The 17568-nt window shown below is 46.2% G+C and overlaps 9 protein-coding genes across 9 annotated transcripts; 5 read left to right on the top strand and 4 right to left on the bottom strand.

Annotated features, from left to right (window-relative positions):
* Positions 1–2: 2 nt before the first annotated feature.
* Positions 3–1357, top strand: SERLADRAFT_461796 (uncharacterized protein; the record flags this gene model as incomplete). Its single annotated transcript, XM_007315793.1, has 2 exons — positions 3–705; positions 728–1357. 2 exons carry the CDS (start codon positions 102–104, stop codon positions 736–738), a joined length of 615 nt encoding a protein of 204 aa, XP_007315855.1.
* Positions 1358–2262: 905 nt separating this feature from the next.
* On the top strand, positions 2263–3092 carry SERLADRAFT_367323 (uncharacterized protein; the record flags this gene model as incomplete). Its single annotated transcript, XM_007315792.1, has 5 exons — positions 2263–2401; positions 2461–2525; positions 2584–2689; positions 2748–2937; positions 3002–3092. 5 exons carry the CDS (start codon positions 2263–2265, stop codon positions 3090–3092), a joined length of 591 nt encoding a protein of 196 aa, XP_007315854.1.
* A 328-nt stretch (positions 3093–3420) lies between these two features.
* SERLADRAFT_461787 (uncharacterized protein) lies at positions 3421–4820 on the bottom strand (the record flags this gene model as incomplete). Its single annotated transcript, XM_007315791.1, has 5 exons — positions 3421–3749; positions 3803–3872; positions 3927–4028; positions 4093–4150; positions 4204–4820. 5 exons carry the CDS (start codon positions 4445–4447, stop codon positions 3651–3653), a joined length of 573 nt encoding a protein of 190 aa, XP_007315853.1.
* Positions 4821–4930: 110 nt separating this feature from the next.
* On the top strand, positions 4931–6174 carry SERLADRAFT_461778 (uncharacterized protein; the record flags this gene model as incomplete). Its single annotated transcript, XM_007315790.1, has 6 exons — positions 4931–5137; positions 5194–5355; positions 5413–5470; positions 5529–5633; positions 5694–5763; positions 5826–6174. The coding sequence occupies 6 exons, from the start codon at positions 5026–5028 to the stop codon at positions 5898–5900; spliced, it is 582 nt and encodes a 193-aa protein (XP_007315852.1).
* A 111-nt stretch (positions 6175–6285) lies between these two features.
* On the top strand, positions 6286–9018 carry SERLADRAFT_367319 (uncharacterized protein; the record flags this gene model as incomplete). The annotated part of the gene is made up of 3 exons (XM_007315789.1): positions 6286–6396; positions 6526–8244; positions 8296–9018. The coding sequence occupies 3 exons, from the start codon at positions 6286–6288 to the stop codon at positions 9016–9018; spliced, it is 2553 nt and encodes an 850-aa protein (XP_007315851.1).
* A 291-nt stretch (positions 9019–9309) lies between these two features.
* Positions 9310–10098, bottom strand: SERLADRAFT_461770 (uncharacterized protein; the record flags this gene model as incomplete). Its single annotated transcript, XM_007315788.1, has 5 exons — positions 9310–9488; positions 9537–9603; positions 9659–9852; positions 9912–9918; positions 9986–10098. The coding sequence occupies 5 exons, from the start codon at positions 10072–10074 to the stop codon at positions 9324–9326; spliced, it is 522 nt and encodes a 173-aa protein (XP_007315850.1).
* A 275-nt stretch (positions 10099–10373) lies between these two features.
* SERLADRAFT_461767 (uncharacterized protein) lies at positions 10374–11149 on the bottom strand (the record flags this gene model as incomplete). Its single annotated transcript, XM_007315787.1, has 4 exons — positions 10374–10585; positions 10647–10697; positions 10750–10761; positions 10829–11149. 3 exons carry the CDS (start codon positions 11133–11135, stop codon positions 10687–10689), a joined length of 330 nt encoding a protein of 109 aa, XP_007315849.1.
* A 96-nt stretch (positions 11150–11245) lies between these two features.
* SERLADRAFT_383240 (uncharacterized protein) lies at positions 11246–11727 on the top strand (the record flags this gene model as incomplete). Its single annotated transcript, XM_007315786.1, has 2 exons — positions 11246–11654; positions 11703–11727. Coding segments are annotated over 2 exons (320 nt in total), but the record flags the coding sequence as incomplete, so codon positions are not given.
* Positions 11728–11795: 68 nt separating this feature from the next.
* Positions 11796–17511, bottom strand: SERLADRAFT_354935 (uncharacterized protein; the record flags this gene model as incomplete). The annotated part of the gene is made up of 22 exons (XM_007315785.1): positions 11796–13044; positions 13099–13185; positions 13239–13369; positions 13425–13494; positions 13547–13624; positions 13679–13983; positions 14040–14190; positions 14270–14389; positions 14536–14687; positions 14741–14945; positions 14998–15096; positions 15153–15308; positions 15368–15575; positions 15628–15749; positions 15809–15973; positions 16035–16146; positions 16199–16344; positions 16396–16500; positions 16557–16710; positions 16768–16994; positions 17046–17211; positions 17270–17511. 22 exons carry the CDS (start codon positions 17476–17478, stop codon positions 12799–12801), a joined length of 3414 nt encoding a protein of 1137 aa, XP_007315847.1.
* Positions 17512–17568: the final 57 nt, after the last annotated feature.

Raw genomic sequence — 17568 nt, 5'->3', positions numbered from 1 at the left:
CAGGAGAGCAGGCCTTTTTTATTACCCTCACCTCGCGTACGCGTTTCTGAAGCACTCGCACATTACTATTGATTCCTTGCCATCTACTCCCTTTACACAAAATGCGACGCCCTGGGCCTTTGAAAGACCTGCCTTTGGAGCCTTTTCTGCATCCAAACTCCAATGTCCCTGACAACCTAAAACCATTTAATTGTCCGAGACCAAACAAGCGCCCGCATTCACCTGCTGCGCCGATCCTTTTCAGTCCGGCTAAGCGTCGTATCCTCAATGAAGAAGGCATCACCTTCCCCGGGAAGACGCTTAGAAGTATTCCGTCTTCTCGAACCAGACTTGCAGCATCCTCCTCCGATTTCCTTGGAGACACCCCAGCGAAGAAGTTAGACTTTGGGCCTCCGAAAGGTCATCAGCAGCTTGTCCCGTCTATCCCAAGTTGCACTGCGGAACCACGCAGTCGTTCTCCATCGGGCAGTATAGCATCTTCGTCTGATATTTCGGTACAGCCAAATGCCATTCACCAGCCCTCGACATCATATATCACCCTAGACAGTGACGTTCCGTCATCCACCACTACTGTCCCTCGTCGCTCGTCGCGGTTACGAGGCTCCCCTCATAGTGTAGCTCCCATTTCAATGCCCCGCGATATGCCATCCCCACCTGATCGCCAGTCTATCCACTATCCTGGCTTCGACACATTCCAAGATGATCATATTCAATACGTGCCACTACAAACAAATTTGACGGCCTCTGACGCTTTTGAAGTGGGCCGTTGTACGGAGGAGATGAAGATCGACAGAGAAGAATACAAAGAGAATGTTGCTCCTAGAAAGAGGACGAAGAAGGGGAGCACCGCTCCAACTTCGCACGATCTGATGAAGATTGCACTACTTACCCCGGAGGCTAAGAAGAAGGAGCTTGATAGTATGAACGTGATGGTTTCTTCTGCTACGTCGAAGAAATCCGTAACAAGAGCACGGGAGCTGGGGTCTAAACAAACTCCACGTCGGCCCACTCTCTGTACTAGTACCCTACAGTTGAGTTTATCGCCATCTCGGGTAACGCCTGACGAGCGGAGAGAAAGGCGCCGACTGTTGGAGGACGAGGTAAATAATATTACCGACGAAGACGACGATGAAGGCAACTCTACCAAGTTGCTGCTTTGATAGGGCTACTGCCTTCTGCTTCCTTTCTACAAGCGTGATTTTGGAATTACAATGCATCAAACAATAATGTATATCCAAAAATCTATCCATATTTTTTCTTCCTGATCTTCTAGATCATATATTATTTCTTTCGATTGATCTATTCATCACATTTACTTACCAGACACTGAAGATTTCTTGGGCCCATGTTTACCTCCCTCCCTCTACTTTTGTCGTTGATTTGTATTCTCCCTAACCTGGTATGAGATTTATACTTGGCTTGTTCTATATCTCCATATCTGAAGCTGTCGAATCACTGACTTTGCTTTTGGGAAGCTTCGAGCTCTATGAACTCCTCGGTTCAAAGCTCCTCATATATGTCGAGCCAGATATTTTGGGCGCGGAACAAGCTTAAGCCGCGCTGCATTGCACTTGCCAAATGTCTGGAGACATTTGTCAAGTCAAAGCTGATTAGCTCGATGGCAACAGATATCCTCAGGAAAACACAAAGGAGACTGGGACTATTTTCCAGATTCAATCTACGTAGAATGAGATATATCATTGTTATATCTAGAAATGCCCATCAGACTGGATTATGTGTAATACATATGATAGCGCGAAATCAATTGAAATGGAGTCAGTTCGACGTCTCGTTCGTTCAACAGAAGAAATTAGACTAAATAAAGAAAAACTAAACCAACATCTAAAAGAACGTAAGCAATATATCATCAAACAGACGTCTCTTATGTCTCTTCAACCTGCATTCTAAATCTGTTGGCTGCCACAGGCTCAAAAAATAAGTATCGCTGACCTTATTGTTTGACAGATCATTTGATATGTATCTATTCCTGCTCCCAAAAAAGCGTAGGTCAGTCACTCTTGTTTTTTAAGGCTGTGGAAGGCCATTTTCAACTCATGCACCGTTATCAACAGCTGTCCAGGCATAGAAACCTCCAAAATGTCTTTTAATTTATGGTCCGACAAGGCCGCGGCATTTATCTCGCATGACTCCGTCTCGGCTCGGAGTTTTGATTCAAGAGATGGACTTCGAGTCACATATACCTCCAAAATCGTTTGACATCGATGGCATCGAAACATCTTGGTGAGTCTCAAATATAATAAAATGAAGGTACAAAAACAAAACAAGCATCTATCCATAAACCTAGTATTTGTAACCGGAAATGCCAACAAATTGAGGGAAGTGCAGTATATTCTATCGCAAGGACAGCGGCCTATTCAAATCGATTCTCATGACCTCGATAGCAAGTTGGCTTTCATATTTCATTGTAGACGGTATCAACCCCTAACATCGTATACTTAGTTCCTGAAATACAAGGCACCACTCAGGAGGTCGCAAGAGCCAAATGTCAAAGAGCCGCTGAATTAGTCAGTAGTGTTCAAATTGATTATGGATCCTACAGACACTTATCTACTTGCCTTTAAGTTGGGAGGCCCATGCATCACTGAAGATACTGCTCTTTGTTTCAAAGCCCTCAACGGGCTCCCAGGACCATATATTAAATATTTCATGAAAAGTATTGGCCACGATGGTGTGTACAAGAAAGTCTTACACATATCACCCGTTATTGATTCGCTTGATGTCCACAGGCCTAAACAGCATGCTCGATGGTTTTCCTACCAAAGAAGCCTGGGCTCTTTGCACGTTCGCCTACAGTTCCGGCCCTGATGCTGAGCCTATACTTTTTGAAGGGCGTACAGAGGGGATGATCGTTCCCGCTCGCGGTCCTGCTACATTCGGCTGGGATCCAGTCTTCCAGGCTGAAGACACGGGGAAAACGTGAGTCTGTCTAACTTCTGCCTTTGGGCGTTACTTTAACGTAATGGGTCAAATCACGCAACAGGTACGCGGAGATGACGAACGAGGAAAAGAACTTCATTTCACATCGTTATCGCGCACTAGATAAGCTTAGAAACTATCTGGAATCTCTTTGATTTGGTGTACAGTCAGCCAGCACTATACTGGTGCATATATGGGCTTGATTTTTGGAAACAGCTCGATATTGTCCTTGGGAGAAATTACCTGTACTAAAACAATGTCACAGAAGCAATGATCGCGCAAGATTTGACCGGCAGAGATAGGGGGGTGCATTCAACTCGAAGTTAATTTCGATAGTCTGACATGACTTATGAATTCCTTGATGGACGGCTTTGATCTCTTTCCACGCCTGATTAACGTGGTCCCCTGATCAGAATGGAATCAGAACATTATTTACATATGCTGATGAAGTAGTATGTTCGCTTTTGCAGTCTTATGAACTATCAATATTTACTTCCGTCTTTCGACCACTGATACAGCCTGAGGCCTATACTGTAGCGACATCGAGATCAATGACAGAGGTGGAATTCGTGCCAATGTCTGCGCAAGCTCCAGGTATATCTAAATTTCTTCGCAAAAAGACGATAAATATCAAATATCAAATACACCAAATACAATTGCAATGCGACAAACGTGAGAAACATAACTATAACACAGAGTATAGTGTGTGCATGTTATAATTTGCTAGGTTTCTTTGACTTCCCTTGAGGTGGAATATTGACCTTGCTGTGAGTCCCAGAGACGTATAGTCTTTCACCAGACTTATCCCAAATCTTATATCATCGATGAGCGTCGTATTCGAAATATGACAATTCAAGCTACTTACCTCCGACCGCCCGGTCTTTAACCTCCCTCCCACCGTGACTGATGTGTTCACAATCCTCAGTTTTGACCCTCTGTGAAATCTGGTCATTAGAGAGAGGATAGACTGTATCCATGATTAAATTTACAGTCGTGGGGCGTTGTGGAATATCAGATCCATCGTTTGTGACATGCCAGTAGTATTGGTTCCTGTCGCAATTCCTACCGCAACAAGTGGCCCTGATGCGCCCCTAAATCAGATGTTAAAGATACACAACGACCAGTATCCTGCATTCATGAGACCATTGTACATACAAATCAATGAGGAGTGCAGCGCAGGCTCCATGCATAGTTCCATAGACGTTGCACATATCTACGTACGCGAAATGAAGGCTTGCTGGACAACATGCAGCTGAGACGACTGACCCTCGGTTACGTCTATCTCCAGGACCATCTGTGCCTCAAGCGCGCCTCCAGCACCTTTGTACACATTGATATCTGTCGCCCTTAGTCTGTTGCCAATTGCCACACCGAAATGATTTCCAGTGCCCACGAAATACTTCATGACTTTGCAATTGAGTTTCTTGTCTTCCAAAGAGATATTGCCTTTGACATGGTCCACTTCCAAGTCTGGCAGAGCGCGGAAAAAGGCTAGAGGGTCAGAAGACATGTGGTGCAAGTGTCTTTGAGCAAACGAAACTGGTGGGAAATACGAGAAAGGCTGGGGAGGCTACTGGCATAAGCGTAACATGTGTAGTCCACTGACAGGAGTTTGACCGGCTTGTCATCGTATATCCGCGTTGTCCCTGGTGGGTTCGAATTCTGGAGTCACGGTGGGGCTGGCTTTTACTTATCTGATAAAGTAGAGCAAGACTAACATTTTCTCGATTTTAGGCACTGAAGTACTTATGGTATGTTTTATGTTGTAGTTCTTAAAATATATTTGATCTTGCCACCCTCTATAGATTACCGATAGCGGCCTGTCTTTACTGTAAACTTCCAAGTTGACGCTGTGAAAACAGAGTATGATAATTTTATGGTACAAAGTACCACGCAACGTGAGCAAGGCCGTGGCGAAGGCTCACTGTGACAATCTCGGTGTCACTCTGTCACACACGTCAGGTCGACCGGGAATCATAATGCCGGATTGGTCGCGCTATTCCTGAATTTCATAGTTTCAGTTGTTCATTTACCCTCACATTCTTTAATCTTCGTTTCGCTCTTCTTTTGCTGTTACAATATATTTCCATGTCGACAGCAGGTTCTATCGGTGTGCCAGAAGGAATGTCAGAGGCTCATCTCACAGCATTCGGTTTAGACCCACGGGAAGTACCTGGCAACGCTACCCCAGAGACCAAAGGTGCGATACCACAATCATCCGTTTAGAAACGCTTCTAAACTTCGTGCTCCTCACAGAACTTGTTGCAAAATGGCTTCATGTTTTTGCCGGTCAACAATGCGGCTTTGCTCACCGAGTTGGTAAGCTTCTCGAGCTTACTGAAGTGAGTATCCGGGAAAAGGCAGAAGAGCCTTCGAGGAAGGAAGGAAGGGTCGTGTGCGAGATGACTGTGAGCGAAGGTATGCTTGCTTTGGACTCTTACTATGGCCATCTCACCAACTCCGGGCATATCCTAGATATGCTCAACGTTCGAGGGCAAATACATGGGGGATGTATCATTTATTTAGTGGATATGTTTGTGCCCCTATCTGTGTTTTGTTGTTTGTTTCACTCATTAGTATGACAATCGTAGATGTTCGACGCTGGCCGCGAGCGCTATGTCATTTGCTGCCGGAGGAACCGGCAATCCAGGGGTTTCTCAAACTATCAATACTACTTACCATGCGCCAGCGAGCTTGTAAGTATATTCTGGGCTAGTCGCTCGTGGATTATTCATCTAACTCTTATTGCCTGAAAGAGGGGATAGAATAAAACTAATAAATACCAGTATAACCATTGGTGGACGGACTGCTACTGCCAGTACTGAGGTAAGCGAGAGCAACTGGCCATGGGTGCGTTTCATACTGTATTAAACATCCTCATACACTAGATCTGGGACATGACACACCGTCGGCTGATTGCTACTGCTACACAAGTGAAAATGCAAGCGTCAGCAAAGCTGTGATCAAATGTGTATTTGGTTAGCATTTTAACAGAGGGTACTGGATGGACTTTATATAAACAAGTCGCGTGCTATGCAGGACACGCAAACTGGAATCTATGTGGTATATGGACTCTGAGTCTATGCAATATATCCCCAACGATGTGGCTTCTATAGTAGGTGTTCATGTACAAGCTATACACCGCACTTTCGAGTAGAATAATACCTTCTGCACAATTTTTGTCATTGCGTGTACTTGAATGAAGACTCGGAGCAACCCCACTCCGGATATATCCGATCCCTGGATTTTCAGGTCTGGGACCTTTTCAAGCGATTATCTTATCATGTCCCCTACATCCATTGAACCTTTACCGGCAAAACTCAGTATCGTTCCATCAATTCGACAGCGATGTATTTGGATGTCGAGGAAATCGAAAAGTCCTTATTAACTGGACAATGGAGTCCTAAACTTGACGGGTTACTTGAAACGTTCCCGATAGCAAAATTTGCGAAGGATGTGGTAGAAGGAGCTTTTCGTGGTCCCTTGACCTCGTCTTATGCAAAGGAACTTCTTCAAATGCAATCTGCAGACGCATCAGGCCAGTCATTTGACTCTCTCTTCGACTGGTCTTCAAAAATCGTGAATGAGGATCACGAGAAGGAGTTAATGCGACTGATCCTGGCGGTAGGCTGCCTACATGCGTTCATCCAGGTCAACTGGACCGGCCCCGACATCAACTTGAAACTCTCAGAAGTCATCGTTCCCTCCACAGATTCCACAGAAACATTAAGTGAGGAAACACTGAACATGAAAGCCATTTCAGAACTCGCTTATGGTGGTGAGCCTGTCTACCACCTTGCGCGTTACGCGACTTTCCTCCGAGTTGCCCAATTGCTTCTCGATCTTCCTTTCAGTTGCTGTAAATCTGGACCCTGGTGGCGATTGCGATTGTCGATTACGCATGAGCAGCTCCTGGACGAAGCAGTGCCCCTACCCGCCATTGACCTATCCTCTCTCGAACCCTTTCTTGCTTCTGATCGCGATCTCGCCGGTCGGCTGCTACTAGAGGAAGGTTTACAACAGCATTTACTGTGTAACGACAAAAGGGCAGCAGAACTATTCGTACAAGCTGCCAAAGCCACGGGATTACAGTATGAGTTAACTGGAGCACTCGGAAAACGAACAAAATTTCAACAAACGGAACTTAGTCAATTGGTTCTTTTAGCTGAGAGCCGAGCACGAGATGCAGAGGAACGCAATGATACAGTTAACGGATCGCACGCGGTTTCGGGATCAGAGGCTGTCGCACCACAAGTGCCAGCAACGCTAGCTTTAAATGACGATACTTTACTGGAACAAACTGAATTCACTTCCTCCACGCCTTCTGCACCGAGCTCGCATCTCAGTCACATCGACCCTTCTTCCCAGCCTGCTTTACACCTCATCGACCAATGCATTCTCCTATCTCTTTGTCTAAACGTAAGGAACACGTCTCCCTCGCACGGGCTAACAAGCGAACAAATGTCACCTTACGTTGCGCGTGTCATCTTACACCCTAAGAACTGGTCAGTTCATACCATGGCCTTACTCCTCCGGTCACGTCTTGAGTCATCTCGTACACGGACAGTTGAGAGGTCCACACTTCAGCTGCAGGCGCTCGTAGATCAAATGCCGACCGCCGATTCCACTTTATCGGAAAGGTTACTCTATTTCCATTCAATACCACTGCCAAGCAAGTGGGAGATGGAGCGTGAGTTAGCCTCACGGTTTATGTCCCTTGGTGTGGTCAAGTCGGCCCTAGAGATCTTTGAGCGGCTGGAGATGTGGGAGGAAGTAGTGAAATGCTGGCAATCCATGGAAAGGCAGGATAAAGGAATCGAGATTGTTCGTGATTTGCTCGAAGGCCGGAAGGAGGAGTCAGAGCTCGTCACATCACGAAGTAAAGCGGCAGCCAGTCTCCGCCGTGGTGCCATTGATAGTGCCAGGGAAGCTAAACTATGGTGTCTCTTAGGAGATCTTGAGCCAGATAATGCCCCTGAGCATTACAAGCACGCTTGGGCACTGTCAAAGGAAACGTCGGGGCGTGCTATGAGATCACTAGGAGGATACCATTTTGCGCGGGGGAACTTTCCCGAGGCCATTCAATGTCTCCACCGCGCAGTAGCAATCAACCCCTTGCTTTCACGTTCCTGGTTTATACTTGGCTGTGCCTACATACGAGAAAAAAATTGGGAAGGAGCTAGAGATGCATTTAGCAGATGTGTTTCCATTGACGATGAGGACGGAGAAAGCTGGAATAATTTGGCAAGCATGTATCTCCGCCTGGACAACAGCGAACAGAAGCCCACGGATGATAGTGATGTGAACGTACGTGAAGGTCTCTTAACTTCTCTTAGCCACTACTCATGATCATAATAGCCTGAAGAAGGACCGAAGTCGATTTCATTTTCCAATAAGATTCTCGCTTTTCGCGCCCTGAAACAGGGATTAAAGTATAGCTACGAAAATTGGCGCATGTGGTCCAATTACATGATCGTCGCTATGGACGTGGGCGAATTATCTGAGGCATGCCGTGCCCAGGCACGTATAGTCGAGGAAAGAAGTGCAAAGGTTGGTGCGGAGTGCGTGGACGAAGAAGTCTTAGAGCGCTTAGTGGATGCCGTGACGAGGGCACCTGCTGACCCAGACGAGGCGGTAGAGGGCGATGGGAAGGCAAGTCACGCTCTTAGAAACCCCAACGAAGGTCACGGGCTCCTCAAGAGAGTCCTTGACCTCTTGGAGCGGACCGTCCTTCCCCGGATATCTTCCACTCGTATCTTCCGCGCCTATGCCCGCCTCCTCACTTGGCAATCTCGATGGGAAGATGCACTGCGAGCCTATCTTGATGGTTATCGGTGCAGCACGGCCGGAACCTTTGAGAAGAGTGCCACAGATGCAGAGCAGTGGCGCGAAGCCGTAAGTGAAGTGGAAGACATGGTAGACATTTTGAGAAACTTTGGGCCGCGTGTTGGGCGGTTCAATTGGCGGTTGCAGGGGCGTAGCATCGTGCGAACATTCATGGGGCGCACGAAAGACTTTGAAGATGAGCCAGACTGGACACGTTTGACCGATCTGCAAAACGAATTGCGTACCGAAGATTAAGGAATAAGTACCGTTAACAAGTCATTCAAGATCATAGGGGGCCGCGGAGTATCGCTACCACGATCAAAAAATGCGTCACCCTCCAATAATAGTGGGAATTTAGGTCATAGAGAAGATGGTATGTGTACACGTGCTGTAATAACAAAGTATCTGCGGTATTTATGGCAATCTGAATGGCTTAAGGATGAAATAGTGATTATGAATAGGAGATGCTTATGAATAGAAGAGCCAGTGACCAAATGGGCTGAAACAGATGATGCGGCGCAGTGATAACAGACAGTGACGATATTGTTGGGGCAAAAATATTATTGATTCCAGTTCAAAGCTTGTGCCATACGATTGAGAGATAGAGCCGTGAATAGTTCGGTAACAGTAGCAAGTCCGGGGTGTCTGATAGTCAGTCGAGCAGTGAAAATGTCCTCCGGTTGGCTGAGCTCCCAAACAGCTATGATGTTACGCCCTTCCATGCACTTGAATTTATCAGAGAATGCACTGGCAATAACAATGGATTAACACACCTCCATCTTTTGCGGCATGACTCTCCATTTAAACTCTTTACCATTTTGCGCTGGGAAGTAGCGAGATCTATAGCGCCAATGAGAAGTCTCGGACAGCGTTCATAGAAACATCTAGAACATACGTGCTACCTTCTTTCTTCTGTTTGATAGTACCCATCATGGATTGTGTAGGACCATTACCATACACAAGGTAACCTGGGGATTTCGAAGGGCCAAAGTACAGGTAGGAGTTATTGGGACCCATGATGTCCGGATGTTGCTGCCTCCAGTCGGCTTCCCGAGATATCTGCACCACAAGATTGGGGTTTTCTTCAACCTTCGGACAGTACTGGCATTAGTAGAGACCCTTGGAATAAAATATATGGATGTCTCTACCTCCTTGCTAAATATTTCACCGTTGAAAATGAGTCATCATTGATCGCCTGTCAGAATGACACGAGGACACGCACACAGTGAATGCAGGCCGGCCTTCCAAGTCTTCAAACTTGAGATTAAATGGGTCTGCACCAAACTGAAGGAGAACGTAGGGACCAGACATGGTGGTGAGGGAAAGGCAAGGGGGGACGGGTGTAACGAAGTGGGTTCAACATTTTACTGAAACGCGCTACCTTTTGGATGAACAAGGACAGGCCGTATTCGGAAACTCGAAGCTGAGAAGCAAGCACTGCCACAACTAAGTCCACGTGGTTTCCACGACCACGAGAACCTCAAGAAGCCGGGAATACACGTGCCACGCGATAAGCCAAAACAGGAAGCACACGCTTTTTACTCATTTTCCCGTCGTCGATGGGCCCCCAACCGAACTGACATGCAGTATTATGTCTTATAGCGCCTGGATAAAGGATTCAAAAAGATATCTCATTCCTGACGCATTTACTTGAATCAGAAAACATATAATTATATCAAAAATATAGAACTCTACGTAGATGGGCGGGTGAATAAGCTTTAGTTGAACCAGTGCTCTGTGAGAGATAGACGACCGACATGACCCGGGAAGTAGAAGGCATAAACGGAGAAAATAAATGGCCTTGACTGTGCCGTGATCCACTCTACGATAGATATTTTAGATTGGCATATCGGGAATGATATATAAAAAATAGGGAAACGTACCGCAGTTGTACACGTTGAGGTCTGCTGACCAGGATGAAGTTCAGTCGTACACTAAAAGGGGGCATGGTTATATCGAGAATAAATCTATTGACAAAATATCTACCATGTACAATGCCTGGCAATTTGCGATGGTGTGAGAATAGTTCATCTGGGACCATGTCATACCGGTGAAACGCACGCACCAAAAAACAGTGTCCAAACGAGAATGAAAGTGAATACGTTATCCTGGCCTGGATTAATGAGCTCCCCCATACCACCAGAAATGTACTTTGCGGGTCTTCCTTTACAATTTACAGCATATATGACAAATGAAGTGAAGAGAGTTGACGTGATGAACAACGCGAAACCAAGCCAGTTCTCAAGACCAAGTATCCCTGCTACGGCACCAGCAAAACAAGAGGAGATGAACTTTACGGAAGTTAACACCTGGTTGTGCACGACATTTGGGGCATAAATGAGTTGGGCAGCGGTATCTGCTGCTGTCGACATTGCAGTGGTGGTACAAGGAGAACTTGAGCTGAACAACGGCGGTGCTATCAGCAATAGGAAACAAGTTCCCACGACCATAATCAGCAACCCAAAGAGGTGGATTTACCTGGATCGAGTCAACGCTCAACCGACACTCAAAAGTTGTGTTTCACAACAACTCCAAGGCCACTATCGGCTGGAACGCTTATCTTCAGCCCTATCAGCACCTCTGAGGCCAGACTGTCATGTTCACGGTACCCGAAGGGAAAGAAGTGAAGGTTGGAGTGTTGGGAGCAACAGGGACAGTGGGCCAGCGTTTTATCACCCTTCTTGCGGACCATCCGTTCTTCATCATCCATGCTCTCGGTGCATCAGTACGATCGGCGGGAAAAACATACTCTAAAGCGGTTAGCTGGAAACAAACATCGCACATACCTTCGATCGTTCGCGAGATGATGGTCTACGAGTGCAAACCTGAACATTTCGCTGAATGTGCAGTGGTCTTTTCTGGCTTAGATGCAGACGCCGCGGGTGACATAGGTATGTTTCTGCAACGTTGAAAAAGTATTGCATGCTCATGTTGAGCAGAGTCCGCTTTCAGAGCGGCTGATCTTGCCATATTCTCAAATGCGAAGAACTTCCGAAGAGATCCACTCGTCCCACTCATAGTTCCTCTCGTCAATGCTTCACACATGTCGATGATTCCTCAGCAACAATCGTTACATCGACCACCACTGAAGAAAGGCTTTATCATCACTAACGCCAACTGTTCAACCACGGGCTATGTCATTCCTCTGGTAGCCATGGAAAAGGCCTTCGGGCCAATAGAGTCGTGCATGGTCACGACTATGCAAGCCATTTCAGGCGGAGGTTATCCGGGCGTACCCAGTCTAGACATCATGGATAACGTAGTTCCCTACATCAGCGGCGAAGAAGAAAAAATGGAGTGGGAGACGCTCAAGATCTTAGGCGGAATCACTCGGGCCGATGACGGGTCCAGGACGTTTGACATGCACGCTCGTCAGCCCCTGCGTATCTCTGCATCGTGCAATCGTGTCCCTGTCATTGATGGTCACACCGAGTGTGTATCTGTGCGCTTCGCCCGCAGACCACCACCCAGTCCGCAACAAGTACGGGAGGTCTTGGCGGCGTACACCCCAGATGCTCAAACGCTCGGGTGTCCCTCAGCTCCTGTTCATGCAATCTTCGTACACGAGGAGCCAGATAGGCCACAGCCTCGGCTTGATCGATATTACCAAAACGGCGCAGGTGTTTCTGTAGGACGAGTTAGACAATGCCCAGTCTTAGACATCAAGTTTGTCGTACTTGCCAATAACGTCTCCATTGGCGCAGCAACAAGTAGCATCATTAATGCTGAACTGGCAATTTTGAAGGGCATAGTGATTATTTAGGAGAGCAGTGCAGTTCTGCGTACGATTGACCGATTGCTTAGATATCTGGTAGTAATCTTTACAGTACATATCGATGGATTTTCTGCTTCGCTCGGCTACATATTACATGTTCTAAGCACGATGCATGAAATCTGTTCATCATTGATACTATGCGTGGCTATAACAAAACACCAATGGTGCCAAAAGACGTTAGAATACATCGTAGATTACGGCAGAACATTCTACAGTACAGGTGAATAGAGTATACAGTGATGGTGGAGGGTGAAATTGTATCATGCAGCTGCAGCTGATCGACCACGATGCTGCACAAATGTCTCAATCATGTTCATCATGTTTCCCAAACCTTGTTGCTCCGGCAACCATTCTCCGTTATTAACACACAGAATTTTCATCCGCTCATGATAGTCAAGGTCCGGAAGCAGTTTAGGAGTGATGAGGAAGTACTGAGCACTGTCAGCCTTGCAAGTGACTTCTACCATAGAATTGTGCACGGCACGTTCGGCACGCATATCCATCCCCTGTTATGGTTGGCCATAAATATCCCATCAGATGCAAAATGTGATTTACACTACCTGGTTGATCTCGTCAACGAGAGAAAAAGGTGAACGGGCCTCTTCAGTCAAGCTCATCAAGTAGAGGATGGTCGTGAGTGAGCGTTCCTGCATATATCATAAATAGGGTGTTTATCTATTATCATCGATTTGAAACGCACACCGCCTGACTGCCTCTGTCCAGTCAGAAGCTGTAGTTTTTCCCTATCGCGGAACTTTACGAGGATGTCGATGGCCCATTTGTCGTAGTCTTCATGCGGATTGATTCGAATTTCTCCAGCACAACCGATGCCTATACACCGAAATGTTTCAGTACATGAACGAGATGTGGCGCGAGATTCACTCACGGTCAAACGCAGCCGAGAATTTCTTACCAATGCTTGCGACAAGTCGTTCCAAAGCAGGTTGCCAGTTATCCTGCAGGTAGCATGTTAATATCGCTGGCCTCGCATTTGTCACATCTACATACCCTGGCATTCTTTATCGCTCGCTCGATTTTCTGTGCATTGTTCTCCCTGGTTTTGACTGTCTGATCAAGCGTACTGATCTATGGATCATATGAATGAGCTCCTTCTGTATAAGAAGGATATGAATTATGTACCTCGGCTTGTCTCTTTTCATACTGCTCTACAACGCTGCCATTGGTGTGCGTGTTCATCTCTAATTTGGTACGTTGTGTATCCAGTTCCGCCCGTAATTGATCTGATTTCCGTGCGTATACAGAGCCGTCCTGCGTAGTGCCGGATGTCAACCATTTGCACATTTCTAAAAAAATTTCATCATCACTGACAAGCTCCATTTCGCGGAATCGATCTTTGAATTCTTGGTCCATATTTTGGACGAGCTCTTTGCTTATGGCACATTTCTCCTTGGCGTCGGCCTTGACGGTTTGATAGATTTTATCCGCTACGGACAAAAATGAGACGGAACGAACTTGCACGGAAAGCAGTAGTTTTGCGTACCCTCCTCGAACTCAGCGAAAGCTTTTTGATATGCTTCGTCCTTTTGTTGGCAAAGAGCTTCTAGTGCATTTTTGTTGGCACCAACTTGCAAAAACTCTAGTCCACTGCGAGTTGCATCTACTTGATTGACGATTAAAGCACGAATGAGTTGCTAAAAGCGGATTTTTATGATTCCGCCAAAGTGCTTAGAATGAATGAAAGCTTGCCGTGTACTCCTTCGCGATTTTCACTCGCTTCTTGGACAGCTCCAGAAGTTTCTTTTTTAATCGAGCTCTCTCATCCTCTACAGAGGGAGCATTTTCGAGTTTCTGAATTTCTCCCTCATTCGTGGCTAATTTAGATGGGATGAGCTAAAAGACACGCGAAGGAGAAAAAAACTGACATATTTTGGCTTTGAGTGTGGTTTGACGATTGTCTGCATCAATTACAAATTTTCTTCGAACACTGAGAGCCCCCTGAAATGGAACGTTAACAATGGGATTCTCCTTCAGAATACTATACCAACATGGTTCTTTTTATATTCTTTTTCTTCCGCGTTGATTTTAGTCTCTTCGCCAGCGAGAGCGACAGCCTCCACCTCAATGAGCTCGAGAGCATGCCTCGCTTCCTGTATACGCTTGTCCAGCGTTTTCTTAATTTCGGGGTCAACTGCACCAAACTCAGCCAATATACCTGTCTGAAATGTAGCAAGAGGAGCTTACTTGCACTGTTTACCAGATTTCTAGCGAGACGAACGTCTCTCGTCATGTTCTGGGGCAACCGCTGCCCATAGCGAGAGCGCTGAACAATATTCATGATACTACCTGCAATAAATGTCGCCCCTCCGCCTTCGCCTTTAGGCCCAAATCTTGACACAGCATCCATGGAGCGGGCTACATCGACCTTGCTTCCATTTAGGCCAATCGCCTGAGAGTAATGATGAGTATTACAAATAAGTACCAGACCCGACTTAACGTACAGTGCGATGCATGTTGAGTTCTTTCTTGAGGAACCATAGCAGTCCATCGGGACAGTCGACATAATTGATCGCATAATCATCAAAACCGAGGCTCGCCATCTACAGGTGGAGCACATAACATTGACAAGCGGGTCATCAGGTACACATAGACGCACCTCATCGGGACTCATTGGAGGCCCAACGAGCATGTTTTCCTGCTTAGGTCGAAACCATGTGTTGATACGAGCACCTTTCCTCAACCCCGCTTTATCCGTGTCATTTAAGTAGTGATTGAGGGTATCATAATCCTCAGGACATTGAACTACAAGAGTCTGCAAATATATATGTTTGAATCCAGGTCATATTTAGTAGAATGGCCAGAAATGCGGACCTTGAGCTGATTGGCGTTGAAGCACGCCTCGACAGCGTTTGTGTACCTCTTATCGGGTACAGTCAAACAAATCACTGGAGGCTCGAACACTTCCATCTTGAATTTATTCTGGTTGTTGCGGAGCCACGCGACTGCGTCGGCACAGTCTTTATCCCACTTAGACAAATTTTGAAGTTTGCGATGCTTTTCGTCGTCTAATTTCTTGAGCCTGAGGACGCCAGTGTGAGTACATACCAAGTGGAGCATAACAAGGCCCTCACTCGCTCATAGCAGCCTCAATTTGGGCTTTCTGTGCACCGGACGCATCAGCATTCGCCCTTTGTCGATCTTGTAAATCTAGCTGACGCTCGCCCGTTTTACTATGCTTTGAATTCAACGCTTTCTAGAGAATTTAAAGGTTACCGCTAGATCTGGTATCATGTTGTGAATTAGTGTGCTTACGATCTCAGCATTGATGGTCTGTAGGTCCTCCAGTTCAGGTGGATTATCGAGCTCGCGCTGCCACTTAGCATTCTGAGCTTCCAGATCTTTAATTTTCTTTATGCGCTCCTTTTCTCCCTTCTTTACGCTCTCTAATTTACCTGACACTTCCTCCACAAGACTCTCCTAATGAAAAAGTTACTTGTCTAGGACGCAGTCAACAATAGGAGATCAGAAAATTACACACAATTTTTTCACTCTCAGTCCATTTGGACTTCATCTGTAAAAATTTCTGTCGGGCAGCTTTCTTCTTATTCTCACGTTCCCTTTCGTAGTCCTTATACTTGTGTCCAAATTGGCTGGAATACAGATTAAGAAAAGTCAGTTATTACTAGATCATATGTAACTCACTCTAGGAGAGCATGGGCAGGAGCATTCTTCTCTTTGAGGCGTCTAACTTTGTCGTGCAATACACGTTGAATCTTCTTCTTCTCTGTGTAGATTTCTTTCGCCTCGTAATACTCGTTGACAGGTATCAATACCTCCAGTGTTTCAATCTAATCAATCTTTGAGTTTGGGCTTGAAACAAGAAAACTTGAGAGATGTACCTCCTTTTCAATGGCACGACGCTCCTGGTACATCCGAACTTCACGTTCAAGGTCAGAATTACGTTGTTGCATTGTCTCTAGTCGTTCTTTTTCGTCTTTGATAATCTAGAGGGTAACGAACATGATAAGTAGGGGTAAATGCATTCAATACGACTATGAACCTGCTGCAGTTGCTTTAATTCCTTTCCGGAGCTAATCAAAGTATCGTGCCAAGATGTCAACTTATGATCGCCAGCAGCACGCTCAGTCTCGCGAAGCAACTGTTGAGACGTCATCTGAGCAAATTCTGAGACCTTATCCTGAGGGAGGAAAGAGCTACGGGACCGGAAAAAATAATAAGTTTGTGATCCAGTTTAACGTCCGTTGGCATACCATAAATTGCCCACTTGTACATTAAGCTCAGCCATCCGATTAGTGATTTCTTTTCCCGTAGCAGATTTACCATTAAGGGTGAATGAAGAGCCTCTGGATTTTGCACTGAGCTGACGACAAATGATGAGATTAGGTTTCCCCTTAGGTCCTTTGAGCTCAATCTCAATGTGGCCAGCATCTTTGCCTAATTTGACGAAGGAATTCAGCTCAGATGCACGGCCTAAAACCTATATAGTTTCGTCGATATGATCAGATATTGTAGAAGGGCCAATACGCACACTAGGGGGCCAGTTAAGCCCGAGACAGATGGCGCATGCGATACTGCTTTTACCCGTACCGTTGGGCCCAAGTATCATATTGAGGTAAGGACCTGGGCGAAATTCAACCCAGTCATAAGTGACAAAGTTTTTGAGTTGAATGCGGACAATTGAGCCAGGAATGAAGCTGGAGAAAAGAATTGTCAGGGTCCACCATCCTTGAAGGGGGCACGACAGTGGCTCACCCGTCCACATCGCGCGGAAGGGTTTGGACGCGAGCCCTATGCATTCCAATACTTTCATTGGCTGACGTCGACGGCTGAGATTGGCCCTCAACATTAACACGGACGCGTTTATGAGCCTTAGAAGAGCCTTCGTCGTCGTCGCCGTCGCCTTCTTGCTCCGAACCTCCTTCAGCATCACCTTGATCAACATCCGATGGGAGGCCGTCCATATCTTCATTTTGGCCTGGTACTTCGTCCTTATCCTGAGTTTCATCTTCCTCAGAGATACTGCGCGTTGTTTTCCGGTTTTGTTTATCCTC

Source organism: Serpula lacrymans (assembly GCF_000218685.1).
Source record: "Serpula lacrymans var. lacrymans S7.9 unplaced genomic scaffold SERLAscaffold_4, whole genome shotgun sequence".
In the NCBI taxonomy this organism is placed as follows: domain Eukaryota; kingdom Fungi; phylum Basidiomycota; class Agaricomycetes; order Boletales; family Serpulaceae; genus Serpula; species Serpula lacrymans.
This window is presented reverse-complemented; position numbering and strand designations above follow the sequence as displayed.